The 20,759-nt window shown below is 49.8% G+C and overlaps 1 protein-coding gene across 1 annotated transcript in view; it reads right to left on the reverse strand.

Moving 5' to 3' along the window:
- Positions 1–20,759, reverse strand: part of ADARB2 (adenosine deaminase, RNA specific B2 (inactive)) — a 515,410-nt gene that overhangs the window by 8,622 nt on the left and 486,029 nt on the right. Inside the window, exons 11-17 of the mRNA XM_025397185.1 lie at positions 17,750–18,118; positions 17,209–17,374; positions 15,733–15,839; positions 15,383–15,547; positions 12,645–12,737; positions 11,225–11,340; positions 9,423–9,886 (exon numbers count right to left, since the gene is read on the reverse strand). Of these exons, the coding sequence (XP_025252970.1) occupies positions 9,423–9,886; positions 11,225–11,340; positions 12,645–12,737; positions 15,383–15,547; positions 15,733–15,839; positions 17,209–17,374; positions 17,750–18,118 (1,480 nt within the window). The remainder of the gene's footprint in view (positions 1–9,422; positions 9,887–11,224; positions 11,341–12,644; positions 12,738–15,382; positions 15,548–15,732; positions 15,840–17,208; positions 17,375–17,749; positions 18,119–20,759) is intronic.

Consider the following 20,759-nt stretch of genomic DNA (forward strand, 5'->3'; position numbering starts at 1 on the left):
GCAGAGATTGACTCGATGGGACCGTGTGACCTTTTCGCTAAATGCACACAGTCGTGTTAGCAGTGGGCTCTGGCAGCAGAGAAAACCTGGACTCACTTCTGTGACGTACTAGCAGTGTGGCCTCTGACAAGTTAATTAACCACTCCTACCAGCGCCCTTCAGCTACCACCGTGATCACCACGACCAGTCCTGTTACGTCACCATCACTAGGACCGGGGGGGGTGAATCCACAATTCATGGATGAAAGTGAGTTTTACTGTGGCTCGCGGAGCTATAAAAAGATACCTGACTTGAAGAAAATCCTTATTTACCTTTTAAAAAAGGCATTTTTTAAGTGAGACATTACAGCATTTCTTTAAATAGCAAGCCAACTGTATTTACAATGTAACTCACTTTCCCAAAATTAATTTTACACAAGACATTTCAGGAGTATAATTTTTACATGCAGTGAGGCAGGTCTGTGTCACTGGGTAGCACTGCATTTAATTTTGCAGAGTGAACGGAACAGCACGCCATCTGGGCATGCACAGATTCGTAAAGCTAAAGGAATCACAGGGATCTCCTGAGTTTTCTATATGGCCAGGCATGCTGTGGGGTCTCTCTGTCTCTCACGCACACCCACATGCCTTTAATGGAAGTAGAGATGGTACATTTAATGTGAACTTACGGATTTGGGGTAACTAACTTCTAAGGCTGTATTAATGCCGTTTTACTCATTATCATTGATAGGGACATCTTTATAATTGCCAGTAATTTTACAGCTGCTGTCTTGCTTTGATACGGTGCATTCCGTAAGAAACATAAAATGTACTATGGAGGCTGGAGATGGTGAGGTTAACTGAGGATGGAAAGCTGGTTCTTTCTGCTGTGAGATAGTCCTAAAAAATTCTGTGGGTTCAGCCCTGTGCGGTGGCTCACGCCTGTAATCCCAGCACTTTGGGAGGCGGAGGCGGGTGGATCACGAGGTCAGGAGATGGAGACCGTCCTGGCTAACACGGTGAAACCCCGTGTCTACTAAAAATACAAAAAAATTAGCCTGGCATGGTGGCGGCGCCTGTAGTCCCAGCTACTCAGGAGGCTGAGGCAGGAGAATGGCGTGAACCCGGGAGGCGGAGCTTCCAGTGAGCCGAGATCGCACCACTGCACTCCAGCCTGGGCGACAGAGCGAGACTCCATCTCAAAAAAAAAAAAAATTCTGTGGGTTCCTGCAAGCCAGAAGGGAATATGAATGTTGAAAACACAGAGACCATGGCGGCTTTTCCTCGCCTTCCCTCACGTGACTGGTTTGAGACGGAGGTGCTGAGAGGGTGGAAGGCAGGCTCTGCAGGGCGTGGGACGGGCCACGCTGGCTGCACTGTCTGTGAATGTCCCGGGTGCGAGTTCTGCTGGGACGGCTGTGACGTCCAGGGATGCCGAGGCCCGGGCAGTGTCCTCTCAGGAGGGTTTGTGCCTCCACTGATCTCCAGGAACTTTATGCCTAAGAGACAGCCGAGGAGTTGCGAGGATGGACGACTGCTCGGGTTCCCCCAGTTTAAAGCACAGAGGCTCACAGGAGGCTTCAGAAAATGTGAAATTTCCATGGCAGAGGAAAGAATCTGCATTTTTCATTTTTCAGCCTGATAATGACATGACTTTTGGCTTCTGTAAGGCTTGCCATTATTTCAAAAGATACAGGACAAAGGGACTTTGGGGGAATAGGGTCTTTTGTTGTTCCAAATTGTGTATTTTTCTGCCCTAGTACTCAAAATGTAGTAATATGCCAGGTTTCAAGCTGGATAAAAGTGTGGCTGGTTTTCATTGCTCTTCAGTCCGCATTACCCATTTGAGATCGTTTTTTTTAAGCCCAAATAACACATTGAGTGTTTCCTGTAGAGTGAGCCCATCGGAGTTACACTCTGTCAGTGTTTCTCTGCAAACGCTGTCTCACCTTCGTTTTTGAAGGATACTTTTTCTTGATATCAGATCATAAGTTGAGATTGTTTTTCTATCGGCATTTTAAAGATGCCATTTCATTGTTTTTTTGTCTTCTGAGAATCAGTTTTCAGTCTGATTTAGCTCCTTTGAAGTGAATTTGTGTTTCATTACCTGACTGCTTTTAAGATTTTTTTCAGCAATTTAACCACTGAGATGAGAATTTAAAAAAAAATTCTTGGAGTATAATGTGCTTTTCAAATCTGCGTTTGGATGCTTTTTGTTTGTCTTGGAAAATTCTTAGTTACGATCTCTTTAAATATCTCTGCTGTTCCTTTACTTTTTCTTTCTTTTTCTGGAACTCTTAGTACATGCATTCAGACTCTCCTGCTTTCTTAGCTCTCTTTCGTACTTTCTGTGTGTGGTGGTTCATTTTATGTGTCCCCTTGGTTAGGCTAGAGCACCCAACTAGATTAACTGTGAGATTAACCGGCAGTCCCAGGTAATGCTGGGAAGGCACGTTCAACGCGATTAACGTTTAACTTGTTAGACTTTGAATAGAGCAGGTAATGCTCTGCAGCGTGGCTGGGCCTCATCCAATCTGCTGAAGGCCTGAAGAGCCAAGACTCAGGTTCTGTGAAGAAAAATAAATTCTGCCTCCACATGGCCTGTGGACTCTAGACGTGCCACTTCCATTCCTGCTGAAAATGCCAGCCTGCTGGCCTGCCCTGTTCATTTTAGACTTGCCAGCCCACACGACTGCATGAGCCGATTCCTTAAAATAAATATCTATCAATCTCTATCTATCTATCCTCTATCATCTATCTATCATCTATCTGTTATCCATCTATCTATCATCTATTATCTATCTATCTCTCTCTCTCTCTATCATCTATCTATTATCTATTATCTATCATCTATCTATCTATCTATCTATCTATCTATCTATCTATCTATCTATCTATCAGTCATCTATTCATCCATCCTCCATATATCCTTTCTGCCTTCTGTGCTGCATTCTGGATGTTTTCTTCAGAACTGTGCTCCCATTTATTAATTCTCTCTTGCGCTCTGTTTATTTGGTATTAAACCATCCTCTGTTTACTCTGTTAACCAAATTATTTTATTTTCTGTATTTCTGAAATTCCTATTTGGTTCTATTTTTTCTGAGCTTTCATCTCTCCCCCTAAGTGTTCCATCTTGCTTCAGAAAATGTCCTTTCTCCTACTGAGCGTGGTTATATTAGGGTCTGTATCTGAAACTCAAACTGGAGTGTCTGTCCTGCTGCCTGTTGTTTCTTCTGGATTTGGGTTTTATCTCCTGTGTCTGCTTGTTTTTGTGTGTGTGGCCATATTCTATTTATAAACTTTTTGTAGAGTTATTTTGAACTAATGAGTAATAGGACCATCTTAATTTAAATCAAGAGTGGAGATCATTTCAAGCTGTAAACACTGTAAGGGGCTGTTTGCCTTGAGCCCACCTTGGCCCTGGGAGGCAGGCCCACCCGCCCCCTTAGCCTCCCGTGGCTGCTGAAGCACGTCTCAGCCCTCAGCTTCCCAGGGACTCTTACCGGAAGATCTCACTTCCCATCCCTGTCCTTCCCCAGGTCCTGGCCTGGCAACTCTTCCCTCTCCCGTTCGCTCTCTGGTGCCACCAAGGAGAATTGCAGGTGCCCCGCCAATGTCTCCCGCCGTCCTCGGTTTGCGGTGCAGCCCCATGGGAGTGGGATTCTCCAGAATTTTACAGAATCTTCAGGGTACCATCGTTCTATATCTGTCAACGCCGGACACAGAATTTTTTTTTTTTTTAAGATAAGGGTCTTTATTCTCTCGTTAAGTTTTGTGATTGGCAAACATTTCTCTCTCAGAATGGCGGAGCTTTGCATGCCTGGGTAGGAGAGCACATCTAGGCAGAGATGACATTGAAAGGTTTTCATGCCAGAGAAACCTCAGAGTTGTGACTCCAGGGATGCGACTGTGAGCAATGAGGGATGTCCATGGAGAGGCTGATCCCAGTTCAGAAGAAGAGGGGTGGTGCTCTTAGCCTGAGGCTTCTGAAGGAGGTATGGCTCACCGCAGCAGAGCCAGGCTTTCTAGCCCCGGAGCCAGCAAAGCACGGGGGGTGGGGGGACAGGGGGAGAGTCCGGCATCCTAAGATACCAGCGGCAGCTAGGTAGCTTTTACTGTACCGGCACCATCCTAGTCTGCACTTTTCCCTTTAGCCCTGCAACCACCTTCGTAACCCCACTGAAGCGAGGCCTACATGATTGTTTCAGGTCTGGGAACCAAACAGCAACCTGAAACCAGCTGGAATCTTCCCTTGGTGAGAAGGGAGAGGAAGCCTGCTGCAGCCTTTCCAGAGAGCCTCTCTCCCCGCTGCTTACCCCACACTCTCAGCCCAACCCTGCCCAATTCGCAAAACCCTGTGGGAGTCCTTCTCCCAGCTCCATTCCCTCATTCTTCCAGGACTCTGCGCCAGTGTCTCCGCCAAACCGAGAGTGCGCCTGACCCTTTTATTACAGCTGAGGGTCACTTTTTAATCCTCCTTTTGTCTTGTTTTTTTTTTGACAAAGCACTCATATTTTGTTTGTCCATCTCCCCTGCTGGAATGCAATCACCCTGAGGGGTGGATTTTTGACTGTTTTGTTCACTGCTCTATTCTCAGTGTGGGACTGTGCCCGCCACTTTGTATATCATCAATACACACTTGCCCAATGATTAAGCAAATGCCTGGATTATGCTGATCAATTTCTCGATGTTGGATACATTTAACGTATTGACAACTGAAGGATTTTCCTGGAGTCAATGATACAATTCTCAGGAGCAATGGGATTAAGTTTGTTGCTTAAATTCTATTGGGAAACAATTCCTTAAGATCGTGGTGGAGACTAAATGAAAATTAATTATTATACAAAATATTTTTAAAAGGATTCTCCAGAAAATGAAAACAAGGTTTTTCAATAATTTTAAATTTATCATAAGCTATATGTCATCTAATTTGCCTAGAAGGTTCTGTGCTAATCTATAAAAATGTCTCATTAAATAGTTCTTTGTTGAATCTAACTTTTTTAGTTCTCATGAAAAGATATTAGGATTGTTTTTATTTTATTTTATTTTTTGTAGACATGGGGTCTGGCTATGTTGGCCAGGCTGGTCTCAAACTCCTGGCCTCAAGTGATCCTCCCACCTCAGCCTTCCAAAGTGCTGGGATCATAGGCATGAGCCACTGCACTTAGCTAAGATTGCTTTTAGATTATTCTAGCAAGATTTATAATTTTTTTCCACCAAAAATTCCTGCAAGGGCACAGGAGGATAAATTCCTAGCTCCAGTGACTGTAAGATACAGCAGGCTGCTAAAATATTTTTTGTAAAGCTTATGTGTTTATGACTAAACATTTGCAAAAATTTTGTAGGTTACTCCATAATAGACCTCTGTTTTAATGTAAAAATAATATGCAAATCACTTACCATCTGGATACAAGAAAATATTTGCTACTGCTTCGCTAATATGTTATTTTGCAAAATACTCTTAATGATCATTAATTTCAGAAATTTCTCCTGAATTAAAGAGGCCTGATACTCCATAGAAGTTTCTTCAACTCAGTGTGATAACATTTTGAAAATCTGGACTCATAAAAAAATATGGACATAAATGGCAACAGAGAGATACTTTGAATGCCAAAAATAGGTAGCATTGGGCAAAATTCATAAGCTAGTATTGGTACACATTTCAGTAAGTATCAAACTTCTTTCTGACAAATGGGGTTACTGTGAAACATGGACACCTGAAAGGGCTTCGGACGCTCCAGCTGGCCATTTTCACGACTCCCGGAATGTGCGTGCTGTGAAGGAAGACAGCCCATGTTCTCCTCTATTTTATCACCAGCACTGCAATGTTCATCAAACGAACATAAACCAGGAGTCTTAAACAAGTCACGGTTCTAACAATCAATTCTCTGGGTCCATCTCTCAGATTTCATGTTCATTGCCAAGACCTTGAGGTGGGCTATAAAAATAATCACAGTTTTATCTTCAGTGTGGACTAAGAAATTAATCATTGACAACATATCTGTTAAATATGCCATTGACACAAACAACGAATTTATCCTACGCTGATTTTTTCCCCTTTGTTTTTTGTCTTTTTCCTTGATGAAGAGAAATAAAAATTTAGCCTTGATGTTGAAAGCTCGGAGAAGCATATATCCTCAGCTTGGTGGAACAGGCTGTCAAAGTGGCTCTTTCATCTCACTTTTTCCTAAAAGGATGATTAATCAAAGCATAGATTTTTATTAATTACTGTCCCCATCATTTTGTTCATCTTACTGAATTCACTGAGAAGGACCAAGGGCAAACTCCTTTAGGCTATCTGTACTCAGGAAATAATGCAACTTTTGCTGAAGGATTCAGGGTTTGAGACAGCCTCGAAATGGGCTTCTGGTCCTGGAGTTTTGCCATAGGTTTAGATTGGTAAGTGCAGAATTTTTCAAGTATATCCTTCAAGAACGTTAATATGCATCCTGTGACTGTGTGAGTAAGGGTATCTTTTTCAGCTTGGCTGCTTCTTTTTAACTCAGAGCTGATTTAGCCATATCTAAATTGCCCGGCCTCATTCTGCTAATACATAAGCTTCATCTTCTAAGGCAATTCTGCAAACTGACCTTGAGGGAAGCTTCAAGAAAACTTCATTTGCTTATTTGAGGGGGCTTTTTATTATTATCCCTATGCAAGATCTCTTTCTCTTTTGGTGCAAGAAATTCTGATGATTTCCTTTCAAAATTTGCATGATTGGTTTTTAAATGTCCATCAAGAACAATGCAGGGACAGCTTAGGGGTTGCGTGCAGGCAAGATACCAACATTTAGGCTCATTTGCATCTCCAAAATAATAAAAACCAGATTCCCAATAAGCATGTAAATGGAGGCTGAAATATTTAGGCTGCACTGGCTGTGGTGTGGCAGGTGCCACCTGGGATCAGGAGTAGGCAGGTGCCACCTGGGATCGGAAGCAGACAGGTGTCTCTCGGGCTTGGCCATTATCTGTGCCGCTCAATGATGTTAGGTGGATCTGAATTTCTCTAATTGCGTTTTCTAAAATTCACTGTGTTCACACTTAGGATTCAAAATTCCTGTTTTTATTTATGTTGACATGTTCCCAGATGGACACATGATTGAAAATCAGCACTGGGAGACTGGCTGCCGAGGGTGACACGCCAGTGCCCAGGGAGGCAAAACCTGCTCCGTTGATGGTGACTTGGGGAGGACGCGGTTGCATTTGTCGTCTATATTTCCTTGTGCTGCGCAAACTTAAATAAGCCCTTCACTAGGCACTGGACACAGAACGAGGATGGTCTAAGGAAAACGCACAGAAAAAGATCACAGGGGCCACTCGTCAAACAGGTGAAAATCCTCTCAGGTTTAACTCTGAAATCTAAGAACTGCACCAAGGCCTTGCGGGCCCCCAGCGCGGGAACACTTGCTTTGAGTTCCAAACCGGTGATTCCAGGGCTTTTTGGGGCCCACTCCAGAGCAGTTTTTTTCTGTTCAACCACAGTGAGTAAGTAGTCGTCACTGTTTTAAGGAAAAATAGGGGAAAGAACCACAGGAAACAGGAAAGCAAGAAAGAGGTTGAGACTGGGTCCAGACTCACTGCAGTGATTGGCCATTTCCACAACGCATAGAGTTGTACGGACTGTGACTTGGAGGCGCACCTTTAGGCCCTCGCCTGCTGGGAGACGGCAGCCAGTGGGTGTCTTGGCAATGACGTGGGAGCAGCGGCCACCCCTCCCTTAGCTGCGGCCTCTTGCTGCGAGGCCTGTCTCGCATTGTTAGTTTCTGTGTGATTAGAAACACGGACAACTGCCCTAAGAAACCGCACCACACTGCCCAGAATGCAGAGTGGCACGCTGAAGGAACCGGGGTTTACCGCCAATCAGATCTGAGTTCAAGTCCTTGCTCCCTACTGATGAGGGGTTTGGGCGAGGTGTTGAATTTCTGAGTCTCTTCCCATCCCACATTAAGACAACAGAGGGGCCGGGCGCCGTGGCTCATGCCTATAATCCCAACACTTTGAGAGGCTGAGACGGGTGGATCACTTGAGCCCAGGAGTTCAAGACCAGCCTGGCCAACATGGTAAAACCCCATTTCTACCAAAAATACAAAATTTAGCCGGGTGTGATGGTGCACGCCTGTGGCCCCAGCTACTCAGGAACCTGAGGCACACGGATTGTTTGAACCTGGGAGGCGGAGGTTACAGTGAACTGAGATAGCACCACTGCGCTCCAGCCTGGGCAACAGAGAGAGACCCTGTCTCAATAAAAAAATAAAAAGACAGAGATAATAACCTTTGTCATTGGCTGGTGTGAAAATCGAGCAACACAGTTAGGTGCTTTTCACAAATTATTTATTCCCAAAAAAGCTCCCACTCCTGCCTCCACGAATCCCTGTTTAACCCCGATCTTATCATTTGAGCAGGTTTAGAGTCCTGGGAAGAAATCCTAGGTCCAGTGACTCTCAGCTGCAGCAGGACACCACTCTTTTATCGTCCTGCTTTCTCTTTCCGGTGATTTGGTTTAAGACCTAACCCTGCCAAGCCCGTGGTGTCGCGCTCCTTGCCGGGGCACAGGTTTTCTCTGTTTCCCCCACATATCTGCCTGATTCTGCCACAGCCAGGCCCTTCAGAGAGCTCTCCCACTCCAGCAAGGGAGGCTGACTCAAAGACCTGGTGTTCTGCAAGCCCAAGCACGAGGCTGGCAGCGATTGGGGAACCCTCCCCCGGCTTCCTGTCGTTCCCGTGAAAGGCAGGGAGTCGCCTCCGGTCAGTGTGTCCTTCACAAAACCCTCCCAAGACCTCTCCCCCATCTTTCTAGGGCACCTCACAGCTGCCAAGGGACTCTTCATCCTTGCAACTGGCTGTGTGCCAGGCAGCCCGGGCAGGCCCCAGGTAACGTGGGGAAGTGGAGGCTCCGGGAGGCTCGGGTCTCTGAGGACATCTGGGCTGTGGGGAACCCTGGTGCGGAGCCGGCCCAGTGCTTGCGGAGTCACCTTGCAGCCTCTGAAGGGTGCGGAGGGCCCGGGGCCCTGGGTCCCGAAGACCCGCTCCGCCGTGTGGGCCTCATGCCCCCTCTCCCTGCCCCTCCTCGCCCACCTGGCTCTTCCTCAGCATCGCCTCCTGTGGGCGGGCAGGTGGGGCCTCTCGGGTGAGCCCAGCACTAGCGATTCTGTTTTCAGGGCTCCTTTAGACACCGCTGTGAAAAGAGCACCACGACCCATTCTGAAAACAGCATCGTCACACAGTCGTGAATTCACGTCAAGACCTGGCCTGTTGCTATATGCAGAGAGACGCTGAACCCTCTCATCAGTTTTCCTTTTTAAAATCGTAGGACTTTGCCTATTAAATCATAAATTGCCACTAGCCAACATGGGTGCAGTCTGCCGGGGATGGCACCGCCGGGCACAGCTGCGTCTGGCCTGGTGGTGGGAAGGAGGCAGAGGGCCCCCGGGATGGGGGTTCTTACCGCTGAGGAGAGGCCGGTTGTGCCGGTAGGAGGCGGGCAGCTGGCCGACACCCTCCATGCGGTGGCTCATGACGCGTGCGAGGTGGCCCGTGTGGTGCAGGCTGCCCACCACGATGCTCTGCAGGTACACGGGCTCCACGAAGTGGGACAGGAGCGCGCCCTGCAGCCCCAGGACATTCCACCTGTGGGGAGAGCCAGCGGTCAGCGGGGCCCCACCCGGGAGCCCAGGGAGCCCGGTCCTCTCCGCCCCTCTGCGGCCTGGTCCTGAGGGCCTGTCACTTTCTCCATCGTGCAGACCTGGGGGGGCTCGCTGGGAGTGCCCCAGACTCAACCCAGCCATCACGGGGGCTCTGGGGACACTGTTGCCTGGGACTGGGCTCCGCGGGCCCCTGTGTGCTAACAAATGCTGCTCCCTTTTCTGAAAATGAGTCGTTAGAGTGGAAGCTGTTAGGTTCTCTCTGGGACTTACAATTAGATTTTTTAAAAAAGATACTCTGTCCCGAACGTGAATCTGAATTTTTCTTTATATTAGCTGGGAAACGTTATAAATGGAATTTGTTTTAGTTTAGGGAAAAATACTTTGTACTCCCTTTGTCCTTAGCAGTCAAAATGACCTAATGTGTTGAAATTACATTAATAAATGACCTCGTTTTGGTCTGGGGATGATTTTGGTTTTAGAAGCCCGGATTGGAGATGAACAACAAGGCCATTTTGTTTGAAATAAATATAGCTCTGGGGTGAATGTTTTTGCTTCCTCAAGCAAAAATGCCGAGAGCATTGACAGGTTTTCCCCTTAAATTTGGGTGGCAAGAGTGTGTGTTTTTCAAGGCAACATTCTGTGGTTTCCACTCTAAACAATGTGCTTAAATTACCTCCTTCAGCAGCAAGTGTTCTGCAGCTAATTTCTTACATCATTGTTCTTTTCATTAATTAACATTTCTCCACTGTTAGAGCAATTACTGCCGTCCCCGCATGCAGCGTCTCTTTTCATGATTAATAAGGAGTCATTACATTTCCCTTCCCGAAGCAGTCAATTAACACAGAATTCTTTCCATTAATTACCAAATCTACCTGGAGAGTAATCTTCTCTGAGAACCTGTGACACCAATTGCTTTAAAAAGTTCTCTTTAAATTTTATTCCAAAAACACAAGCAATTTAGCCAGCGATATTAATTTGCCTCAGAAGCATCTCCGTGAATGAGAAACATCTTTTAATCTCATGCAAGAAAAGGCAGCCATCTGGCTGGTGGGGGTTTCGGGGAGCCGCTCTCCCTCTCTCCCTCCGCAAATGCAGGTCATTAAAGTAATGTGCTCATCTACATAAAACTCAAATGGAATATAAAAGGTAATATTTATATACAAACAATTTAGTCCTACAATTTAAACAGTCATTGGTTTTATGAAACATTTACTTCAGTCTATCAGATTTGCATAACTTCATTTAAAAAAATATTGTGGTCATTTCTACAAGTCACGGTGTTTCTCCCAGAAAGCAAGGGAAGGGCTGGACGCTGGATGCGCGAGCTTCTACCAGGGGGGCAAGGTCGGGCGCTCTGAAGGGTAGGACGAGACAGAGGCCACAGAGTGCCTGTCATTGAGGACCTTCATTCCACAGCGTGTCTGCCTGGATGTTGGATGGTCGGAGGCCACAGAGCGCCTGTCACCAAGGACCTTCATTCCATAGTGTGTCTGCCTGGATCTCAGACGGTCGGAGGCCACAGAGCGCCTGTCACCAAGGACCTTCATTCCACAGCGTGTCTGCCTGGATCTCGGATGGTCGGAGGCCAGAGAGCACCTGTCACCGAGGCTCTTCATTCCACAGATTCCACAGCGTGTCTGCCCGGATCTCGGATGGTGGCTCTTCAGAGTCAATCTTTTCCTTGATGTTCACTGATAAGTCAGAGAATAGCAACAAATCCTGGGAAAGGAAATTTTTTGTAACTGAGCTTTTCCTTCAGGGAACAATGGCTGTGTTTTCTGTGTGTTTTTTTTTTTTTTTTAAATAGAGACATGGTTTTGCCATATTGCCCAGGTTGGTCTTGAACTCCTGGGCTCAAGCGATCCTCCTACCTCAGCCTCCTTAAGTGCTGGGATTACAAGTATCAGCCACTGAACCTGGTCTTTGTGTGTTTTTTTAGACAGGGTCTCACTCTGTCACCCAGGCTGGAGTATGGTGGTGCAAGTGGTGCAGCCGTAGCTTGCTGCAGCCTAATTGTTTTGTATTTGTCATAGAGGCAGAGTCTTGCTATGTTGCCCAGGCTGGTCTCGAACTCCTGGGCTCAAGCCATCCTCCGACCTTGGCCTCCTACAGTGCTGGGATCACAGGTGTGAGTCACCGCGTCCGGCCAATGCTGACGTTTTTGAGGAGCAGTTGAGGGATTTGGCTTGTTCCTTTGACTCTGAGACCAGAGGACAGACCAAAAGCTGGGAGGAGATTCAGCAGTGTGGCCCTCCTCGGGGTGTGAGATGCCCCTCCTCAGATTTGGAGATGCCGGAAAACAAAGCCCAGGAAACACCGGTGTGGGGCCCAGGGCTCCAGGTTCTGTGTCCCAGTGAGCCTGTTAATTCTCAGTCTTAAAATGTCTTATAAATTAAAGCAGGGAAAAGTACATTTCCACCATCTGTGACAAAGCACCTTCTTGAAATAAACCACCAGTTAAAAAGTAAAATTGGGATTCCTGGAAGAGACGCCTCAGTGTTAGACGCCATCAGAGCAGGGGCTTTGAACAAAACTTCCGGAACGTATGTGCGTGGCTGTGATGCTGCAGGACCGTCGGAAGACAAATAACTTCTCTATCTGGTTCCCACCTAATAGCCTTTACAATAAAGAGGAAATCAACCTTCTCCTTGCCTGGCTACCAGAGTTTAAACTTATTCAGCTAACGTGATCAATAAAACCAAATGTCTTTCTGAATATCAGCTGGAGAATTTTCAGCATTCAGGATTGAATGGAAAAACGCCTCTCCTTTTGTTCAAACAGCCGATATTACTGCAATGTTGACAGAGGAAAAAAACCCATGTCTAGTTTTCAATATAGATAATCCCTAAATAAATATATTTTTGTCCGTTTGTCAATCACTGAAATACCACAGATACGCGGGGAAGGCCTTGGAAAAAGGCTGCCGTTCTTTAGCCGGGAGATGCAACCTGTTCTCTCAGTCCAGGCAGCGGCCTCCAGGCCACAGTGGAAGGAAGGACAGGTCTCTGGTGTGTTGACGACACCTCAGGCTGTCCCTGCAGGTGCGCCGGCGTCAGGCAGGGAACAGGACCGCCCTTGCCTGTTTTGGACGCTTTGGTTTTCCTCTGTGATGTGGCCTGTGAGGAGTTACATGAAGCCTGCGGCAAAGTCCTCAGCTACCACCCGGCCCGGCGTCCGCAGCTCTGCAGGGCCGGCTCTCAGGCCTGCTACTGGGATCGTCTGGGAGCTTTGAGGATCTCCAGAGGCCTGGCTGCCCCAGGGATTTTGGTGTGACTGGGGAGTCAGTGCGGCCATCAGCTTTCTCGGTGCCGCCCACGTGATTCTCATGGGAGCCGGGGTTGAGGACTTCGGCAGCAAAGCGGCACATTTCGAACCAACACAGTCAGGTACCAGTTAGGTCGTGATGCTGGTCCGCGGGGCCTCCCTTGACCCCTCTCTTGCTGCTCTGAGCGACTGTCTTCTCAGTGGTCCTCAAAGTGGGGTGCCTGGGCCAGCCATGGAGCATCACCTGAGAACTTGATAGAAATGCAGATTCCTGGCTGCACCCCGGGGTTGCCGGCTCGTGAACTCTGGGGTGGGGCCTGGCGCTCCAAGGAGCCTCCAGGTGGCTCTGAGGCTGCTCAGTTCGAGACCCACCATCTCTGGGTTGGTTCTGGGGTCACAGTCGCCATATCTACCTCTCACGGCATTGGAAGAGCACAGGAGACAGATGAATCTCTGGCTGGTCTGGGGGTGACATTTCCCTTCCTCCACACCCCACCCCCAAACCCTGTCTCACACCTTCTTCCTCCCACCTTTTGCCAAGACAGGTAATAAGTCCCAGACATCTCTGCATACAGGCCCCACCCCATTTCCAGGCCACTCAGACCTATTCTGGGGCCTTTCTAGGTGAAAGAGAAGCCAACAGCCTTTTGACTCAATAGCAGGCCTGCTAGGAATTCACCCAGCATCTGCATTCTCGGTGGAATGCCTGATGTACGCATAGGGCCGGTCTTGAAGGGGCTGTTTGTAATTGCAAAGCAGACAAAGCGCGGCAAAACAGAAACGGGAAATCACCTAAGTGTGTCTTAACAGGGAACTGGTTACATAAATGAGGGTGCATTCTTGGCGCCCTGGCCTGCCTGACCATGGGTCCCACAGCTCCTGTGCCTCTGCGGCGGGCCTGGCTTGCTGGGACGCCTTCAGGGCCAGGAGGCCACAGCTGCCCCATCTGCACCTTCTGCCGCATGGACCCTCTGCCCCTCACCGGCTCCTGCTGGCCTCGACCATCACATCACGTAGGACGCTTGTGACTGCTCTAAAAACACCGGGCTCTCACGCTGTCCCCTCCAAGGTCCCCTCCTTGTGTCCAGCATCATTATGGCTGCCTCCTGCCGGGCTGCCCCTGCCCTGGCCCTCAGGTGCCTGTGGTTTAAATCTCCTGGCACTGCTGAGCACCGGTCTGGTGTGCAGATGGAGGCGCCTGAAGCGTAGGAGGAAGCTGATGGACAGTTCGTCCCTTCACCAGCAGCTGTGTTGTGTTCAACGGTGGAGACAACCCATCTGGGCTCTCAGCGACCCCACCCCACAGGCTCTTCCTCAGTGTGACCGGGACACCCACAGGGTGGGCCTGCACCTGCCCTGAGCCTCTGCAGCTTGGGACGTCTCAGCCCGAGGCGGTGGGATGATGCCACCTGGGACTGGGTCCTCTGACCTCCTGGGTGCTCCCTCAGGTCCCGGCCGCCATTCTGCAGAGACTGCTGAGTCCGTGAAGCAGATCCAGGGCCTCCACCCACCCCAGCTGATCTGCCAGGAAAGGGTCCCTGCTGTCTGGGGGCTGCCTCGGCTGGTGCCACGTGGGGATGAAGTGAGCCAGCCCCCGAGCTCAAAGGGAGGGCTTGGGAGTACACGAGGGCCTTGTTGTTTTAGGGCCACCTGCAATAGACTTTAGGTGGCCCTAGGGTTTTGGGGTGGTTTGCTTCACAGCAGGAGACAACTCACCGGAGTCCGTGGCACAGCCTGAGGGGTCTTTGGGCTGCCCGCAGCTTCCCCAGGAGCTCACACAGGTCAGGCCAAGGGGAAGGGAGCACAGTGCACACCCCCAGGCTCTGTGGTCCGATTGCTCGTGTTCCCAAAAATTCACATAGAATCCTCACCTCCCAGAGTGCTCCCCAGCCCCTTCCACCATGGGAGGACATGGCACAGGGCGCTGTTACCACCTGGGAAGCCTCACCAGACATGGAAAACGCTGGAGCCGAGACCTTGGCCTCCAGCCTCCAGCACCAAGAGGAGCAAATTCCTGTGGCGGACCAGCATGTTCCGCCGCAGTGGCCGGGATGGACCAAGACTGGGTGGACGCCGTCCTGACTGCTGACGTTTGGGGTGTGAGGCATCTGGGGACACAGGGCAGCCCGCTGGGGTCAGGTGGGGTCACGGGGCAGCCCGCTGGGGTCAGGTGGGGTCACGGGGCAGCCCGCTGGGTCAGGTGGGGTCACGGGGCAGCCCATTGGGGTCAGGTGGGGGCACGGGGCAGCTGGGGTCAGGTGGGGTGGGTGGGATATTCAGCCGCTTCCAATTATTTTCAGTAAATTACTTCCAAGCCACACGTCTCACTTCTCTCCTCAAAAACCTATCTGAAAAACACACTTTTTCTTGATACAACTTCTCCGGCCAAGTCTACCTGCAACACGCTGGTAAAACGTAAAATTCCTCAGCACGAGAGCGAAGAGGATGATCCCCAAGCACGTCTCTCCATTCCTGGGTCCTGACGATTCCTCCTCACCTCGGCCACCTGTGCGGGGGCCACGCTATCCCACTGGGAGGACGGTTTCCGGGACATGTGGCGTCTCCTCCTCGTGCCTGTGCGGTCTGAGAGTCCTGCGGTGGGGCCTCTTGGTTCTGGGCACAGAGGACACTTTTCACTCAGCCCGGGGACCTTCGGTTCCTTCTGTGAAGACGGCGGCCATGAGATGACGCCTTGTGACTCGGGCCTCAGCCCTTTGCCTCCGTCTCTGCGTCTCTGTGTTGGGTTGGCAGCATCCACGCTGTCTGGGTCATTGCCGAGCGTCCCAGGTCCCCACTCAGCCCGGCTCGTGTTTTCTCTTGTCCCCTGACTGGAGTTCCAGTTCTTACCTTGTAGATGCTGGGCTTGTCACCCTCTGCCATCTCCACAGCATCTGGGCAGGGTCCCCCCAGGAACTGGGCTCTGGTCTCGGGAGCCATGGCCGAGGTCGGTGGTGCTGGTGCAGGAGGGTGGAGCCGTGGAGGTCGGTGGTGCTGGTGCAGGAGGGCGGAGCCGCGGCGGCAGCGGGGCTGCGGATTCTTCCATTATTACTTTTTGTGTTTGGTAAGTGTTAGCGAATTGATCACTGCTTCTTTCTTCACTAGAGGTGTTATAAAATGTCACTTAAGGCCGGGTGCGGTGGCTCACCCCTGTAATCCCAGCACTTTGGGAAGCTGAGGCGGGTGGATCACTTGAGGTCAGGAGTTTGAGACCAGCCTGGCCAACATGGCGAAACCCTGTCTCTATTAAAAATACAAAAATTAGCCAGGAGTGGTGGTGGTGCCTGTAATCCCAGCTACTTGGGAGGCTGAGACAGAGAATCGCTTGAACCTGGGAGGCAGAGGCTGCAGTGAGCCAGGATCGTGCCATTGCATTCCAGCCTGGGTGACAAGAGTGAGACTTCGTCTCAATCTATACAATGTATATTTTAAAAGGAGTGAAAATATTTTTAAACCAGACTGGGGGAACTTTGGGTTCGGTGTTTAAAAGCAGTTCTGTTAGGAAGGACCTGCACTCTGAGATTAGAACAATGAACAACACTCATTTGACCTCAGTGGAGTCAACAAATTGTGGAGGAAGGCGTCAGAATTGTTCCCAGGCGGGCCGGGTGGCCAAGAGGAGGCGCGAGAAGCTCTTGCTGAGGGAGCATTGAGCCGCCGATCTCTAGGTTGGGGGAGACGGAGCTCTGCACAGGCTAAAATTTAGATTTAGAAATCAGCCAGTGCCGTATTCCCCAGAGAGCAGCTGTAATTTCTTACGGTTCATTTTCATGGAGAAAGTTTTAATCTGCTCATTTAAAGACACATTGTGATCAATAATCAAGCTCAGGTACTTAAAATTAGAAACCATATCTGAAGGAACATTAGTTCCAGGAGATTTAGATTTTTTATATGCCACTCAACGTTTGATTCTTAGAGACAAAAGCTAAAAGCACAACGTTTGATTCTTAGAGACAAAAGCTAAAAGCACCTCTGCGGTTTTCCCCATTCTTTCAGGAGCCTGGGGTCTGGCTGTTAGTGAGAGCGTAGCCTGGCTCCACAGAGCTGGAAAAACAGGCCGCGTCCACAGGCCTTCAGGATGGGACTGTTAGGCCTGCGGCGTCCGGCCTCGTCCCACACGGGGGCAGGGTTTGGTCTCCAGGGTGCTCCTCAACCTTCACTTGTGGCTTTGCGGGTCAGTTCTCATTGACCTGGGAAACCACCCACTTTCTGCAGTTCCAGCTGTCTTCCCAGGGCTATGGTGGTGGTAGGATTTTAGGAATCGAGTTTACTGTGACTGTATCTGTTCTCTGATTTCCTGAAGACTGAATGGGTGATTTCTCTTGCCTGCCAGTGCCGGCCCCCCAGGGCTGCTGTGGGATGGCCCGAAACAGGGATGTTCCCCAGTTCTGGAGGCCAGAGTCTGAAAGGCATCTGCCAGGTCGTGCTTCCCCTGGGAGCGTGTGGCTGGTGCCACCCCCCAGGGTCCCTGTCCTCCAAGCACCCACTGCCCCTGAGGTCACAGAGGAGGCCAAGGACACCTGGATGCGTCTGTCCCTGGCCCCTGCACTCAGGTGCAGGCAGCTGGGCCCCGTACTGGGCTCTGTCCCTGCCTCCCATCCTCTCCCCTTCCTGCTTCCCCAGCCTTTTTGCATCAGCACGAGGCCCTGGGCAGACTGAGATGCCTCAGGGACCTGGGACTCTAGAGCATCCTCTCATGGCCTGGACCCCCAGTGGGCCCGGCTGCACATCAGGCCATTTGCTCGGGGCTGGTCTTAGCGACCAGGCAGCACCCTTGGGCTCTAAGTGGTTACGTAATCATCGAGTCAGTGGTGTCTGTGGAGCCCCTGAGATGTGAGGACACAGTTCTAAGTGCCACAGGGAGGACCTGATTTGTCATGGGAGACAAGATGGTCACAGGCCCTTGGCCCAGGAAGAGGGGCTTCTGAGCAGGGGCTTGGTCTACAGCTTTCTCTGCTGGGGCGCCCGGAGCCTGATGAGTGATTGGTGGTGTCAGGGTACCAAGGCAGGGGGAGTGGGGGTTCTGCCCAGCAAACACGCTCAGAGTATCCTCCTGTGGCTCAGTCATGGGTTCCCAGAGACCACAGTGGATTTCAGATGCAGCGAGGGGCATGTGGCCTACCAACACCCACAGATCCTTCTGAACGGCAGAGAACATTAGGTGTGCATCGTGGGAGGCATGCAGGATGGAGACAAAAGACTCGTTCAGTGATCCCCAGAGCAACGCTGAGGGCGCCTGAGAAAGAATCACAACCCCATCAGCACAGGGTGACCTGCCTCGGCCCTTAGGGGTGGGGACGGCTGCACCATCACTGTCACCCACAGCACCACCCACACCCATGCCCACACCTACACCATCACCCACACCCACATCCACACCCACACCATCACCCACACCTACACCGTCACCCATGCCCACACCTACACCATCACCATCATCACCACCATCATCACCATCACCATCATCACCATCATCACCACCACCATCATCACCACCACCATCACCATCATCACCATCATCACCATCACCATCATCACCATCACCATCATCACCATCATCACCATCACCACCACCATCATCACCACCACCATCATCACCACCACCATCACCACCACCACCACCATCACCACAATCATCACCATCACCACCACCACCATCATCACCATCACCATCATCACCATCACCATCATCACCATCACCATCATCACCATCACCATCACCATCATCACCATCACCATCATCACCACAATCATCACCATCATCACCATCACCACCACCATCATCACCATCATCACCACCACCATCACCATCACCACCATCACCATCATCACCACAATCATCACCATCACCACCACCGTCATCACCATCACCCTCATTACTATCATCAACATCGTCATCGCCATCATCTTCACCCTCATCATCATCACCTTCATTATCACCATCTCCATCTCCATCACCATCACCACCACCATCACCATCATCACCACCACCATCATTACCATCACCATCATCATCACCATTGTCATCATTATCTTCACCATCATCACCATCACCAACATCACCATCATATCACCATCTCCACACCACCATCACCTTCACCATCACCATCACCTCCATTATCACCATCACCATCACCACCATCATTATCATCACCATCACCTTTAAAGCTGCAAAGAAGAGATTTGTGCTTTATCTGGGGAAGGGCTGGGCATTTATTTGCTGTGCCTGCCCAGGCTCAATACCTCTCCTTGGCTCTTTTTTCCATGAATGACTCAAAGACGGGTCCAAATTTTATCTCATCAAGTATCTAGTTGGTTACAAAGTGAAAAGCCATCTGAAGCCTCTCAAAAGGTCTTTTCTCCAAAGAATGCAGTGATCTTTCTTCCCAATGCATAGCGTTAGGTACTATGAATGTATAGTGAAATAATGTCAGCTCTTAGAGACAATTAGAAAAGACACTGGAAATTACTTGGGATCTGTAGGAGAAAGTTCCTATATAAACCCAAGCATTAGTTACCATTCAGCACTGTATTAGTCCATTCTCACATTGCTCTAGATAAACACCTGAGACTGGGTAATTTATAAAGAAAAGAGGTTTAATTGGCTCAAGGTTCCGCAGGCTGTACAGGAAGCGTGGCTTCTGCCTGGCTTCTGGGGAGCCTCAGGAAGCTCACAATCATGGTGAAAGGTGACATGGCCAGAGTAGGAGCGAGAGAGAGCCGGAGGGGAGATGCCACACACTTTTAAATGACCAGATCTCATGAGAACCATTCACTGCCACGAGGACAGCACCAAGGGGACGGTACTAAACCGGGCATGAGAAATCCGCCCCATGATCCAATCGTCTCCCACCAAGTTCCGCCTCCGACACTGGGGATTACATGTCAATATGGATTTCGGCGGGGACACAGATCCCAGCCATATCAAGCACTGTCACTGGGGAAAGTGAGGGGGAAATTCCATTTCCACAGCTTCTGAAACTTCAATAGGAACTTTCTAAAGAAAGTATGTAATATTCACTTATGTCATCATACGTATATAAATGATAGAATCACTATACTATTTTATATATAATTCAAATGCAAAGCAGTAGGTCATTTCCATATTACAATACAATCCAGATTTAACGTACAAAATTTTGGCTGGGTTCAATGGCTCGGGCCTGTAAGCGCAGCACTTTGGGAGGCTGAGGCAGGCGGATCATGAGGTCAGGAGTTCGAGACCAGCCTGGCCAACATGGTGAAACCCCGTCTCTACTGAAAATACAAAAATTAGCCGGGCGTGGTGGCGGCGCCTGTAGTCCCAGCTGCTCGGGAGGCTGAGGCAGGAGAATCTCTTGAACCTGGGAGGTGGAGGTTGCGGTGAGCCGAGGTTGCACCATTGCACTCCAGCCTGGGTAACAGAGTGAGACTCCATCTCAAACAAAACAAAACAAAAACATACAAAATTTTTTCAAAGAAAGAAAAATATAAATTTAAGCTTCCTCTTGCCCATGCTAGTTCTCCAGGTAATTATGGGGCATGTGGTATGGGGGGGCGGTGGGTGTCAAGGGGACCCTGGAAAGGAGAACACAGAACACCTGAGGGGCCCACGGAGACCCACCAGAGGCTCCGTCACTTCTGGGCCTCATGGAAACTCCTGCCCATGGAGACCCTTGGTAATTAGGGGACACAGTGAGAGCGGAGGTGCCCAGGCGACCCCAGTACCTTCACAGGAGCCACCTCGCTGACTCCTCCCAGCCTGGGCAGCAAGCACTGCTCTACCCCTGTCGTTAGAGGAAGTCACTGGGTCACAGTGACTTTGAGACACGTTCCCAGGGTTACACAGCCAGCTTACCATGGAGCCAGGATTGACACCTGGACCAGGGCAAGAGCTG

Source organism: Theropithecus gelada, chromosome 9, assembly GCF_003255815.1.
Source record: "Theropithecus gelada isolate Dixy chromosome 9, Tgel_1.0, whole genome shotgun sequence".
NCBI classification, from domain to species: Eukaryota; Metazoa; Chordata; class Mammalia; order Primates; family Cercopithecidae; genus Theropithecus; species Theropithecus gelada.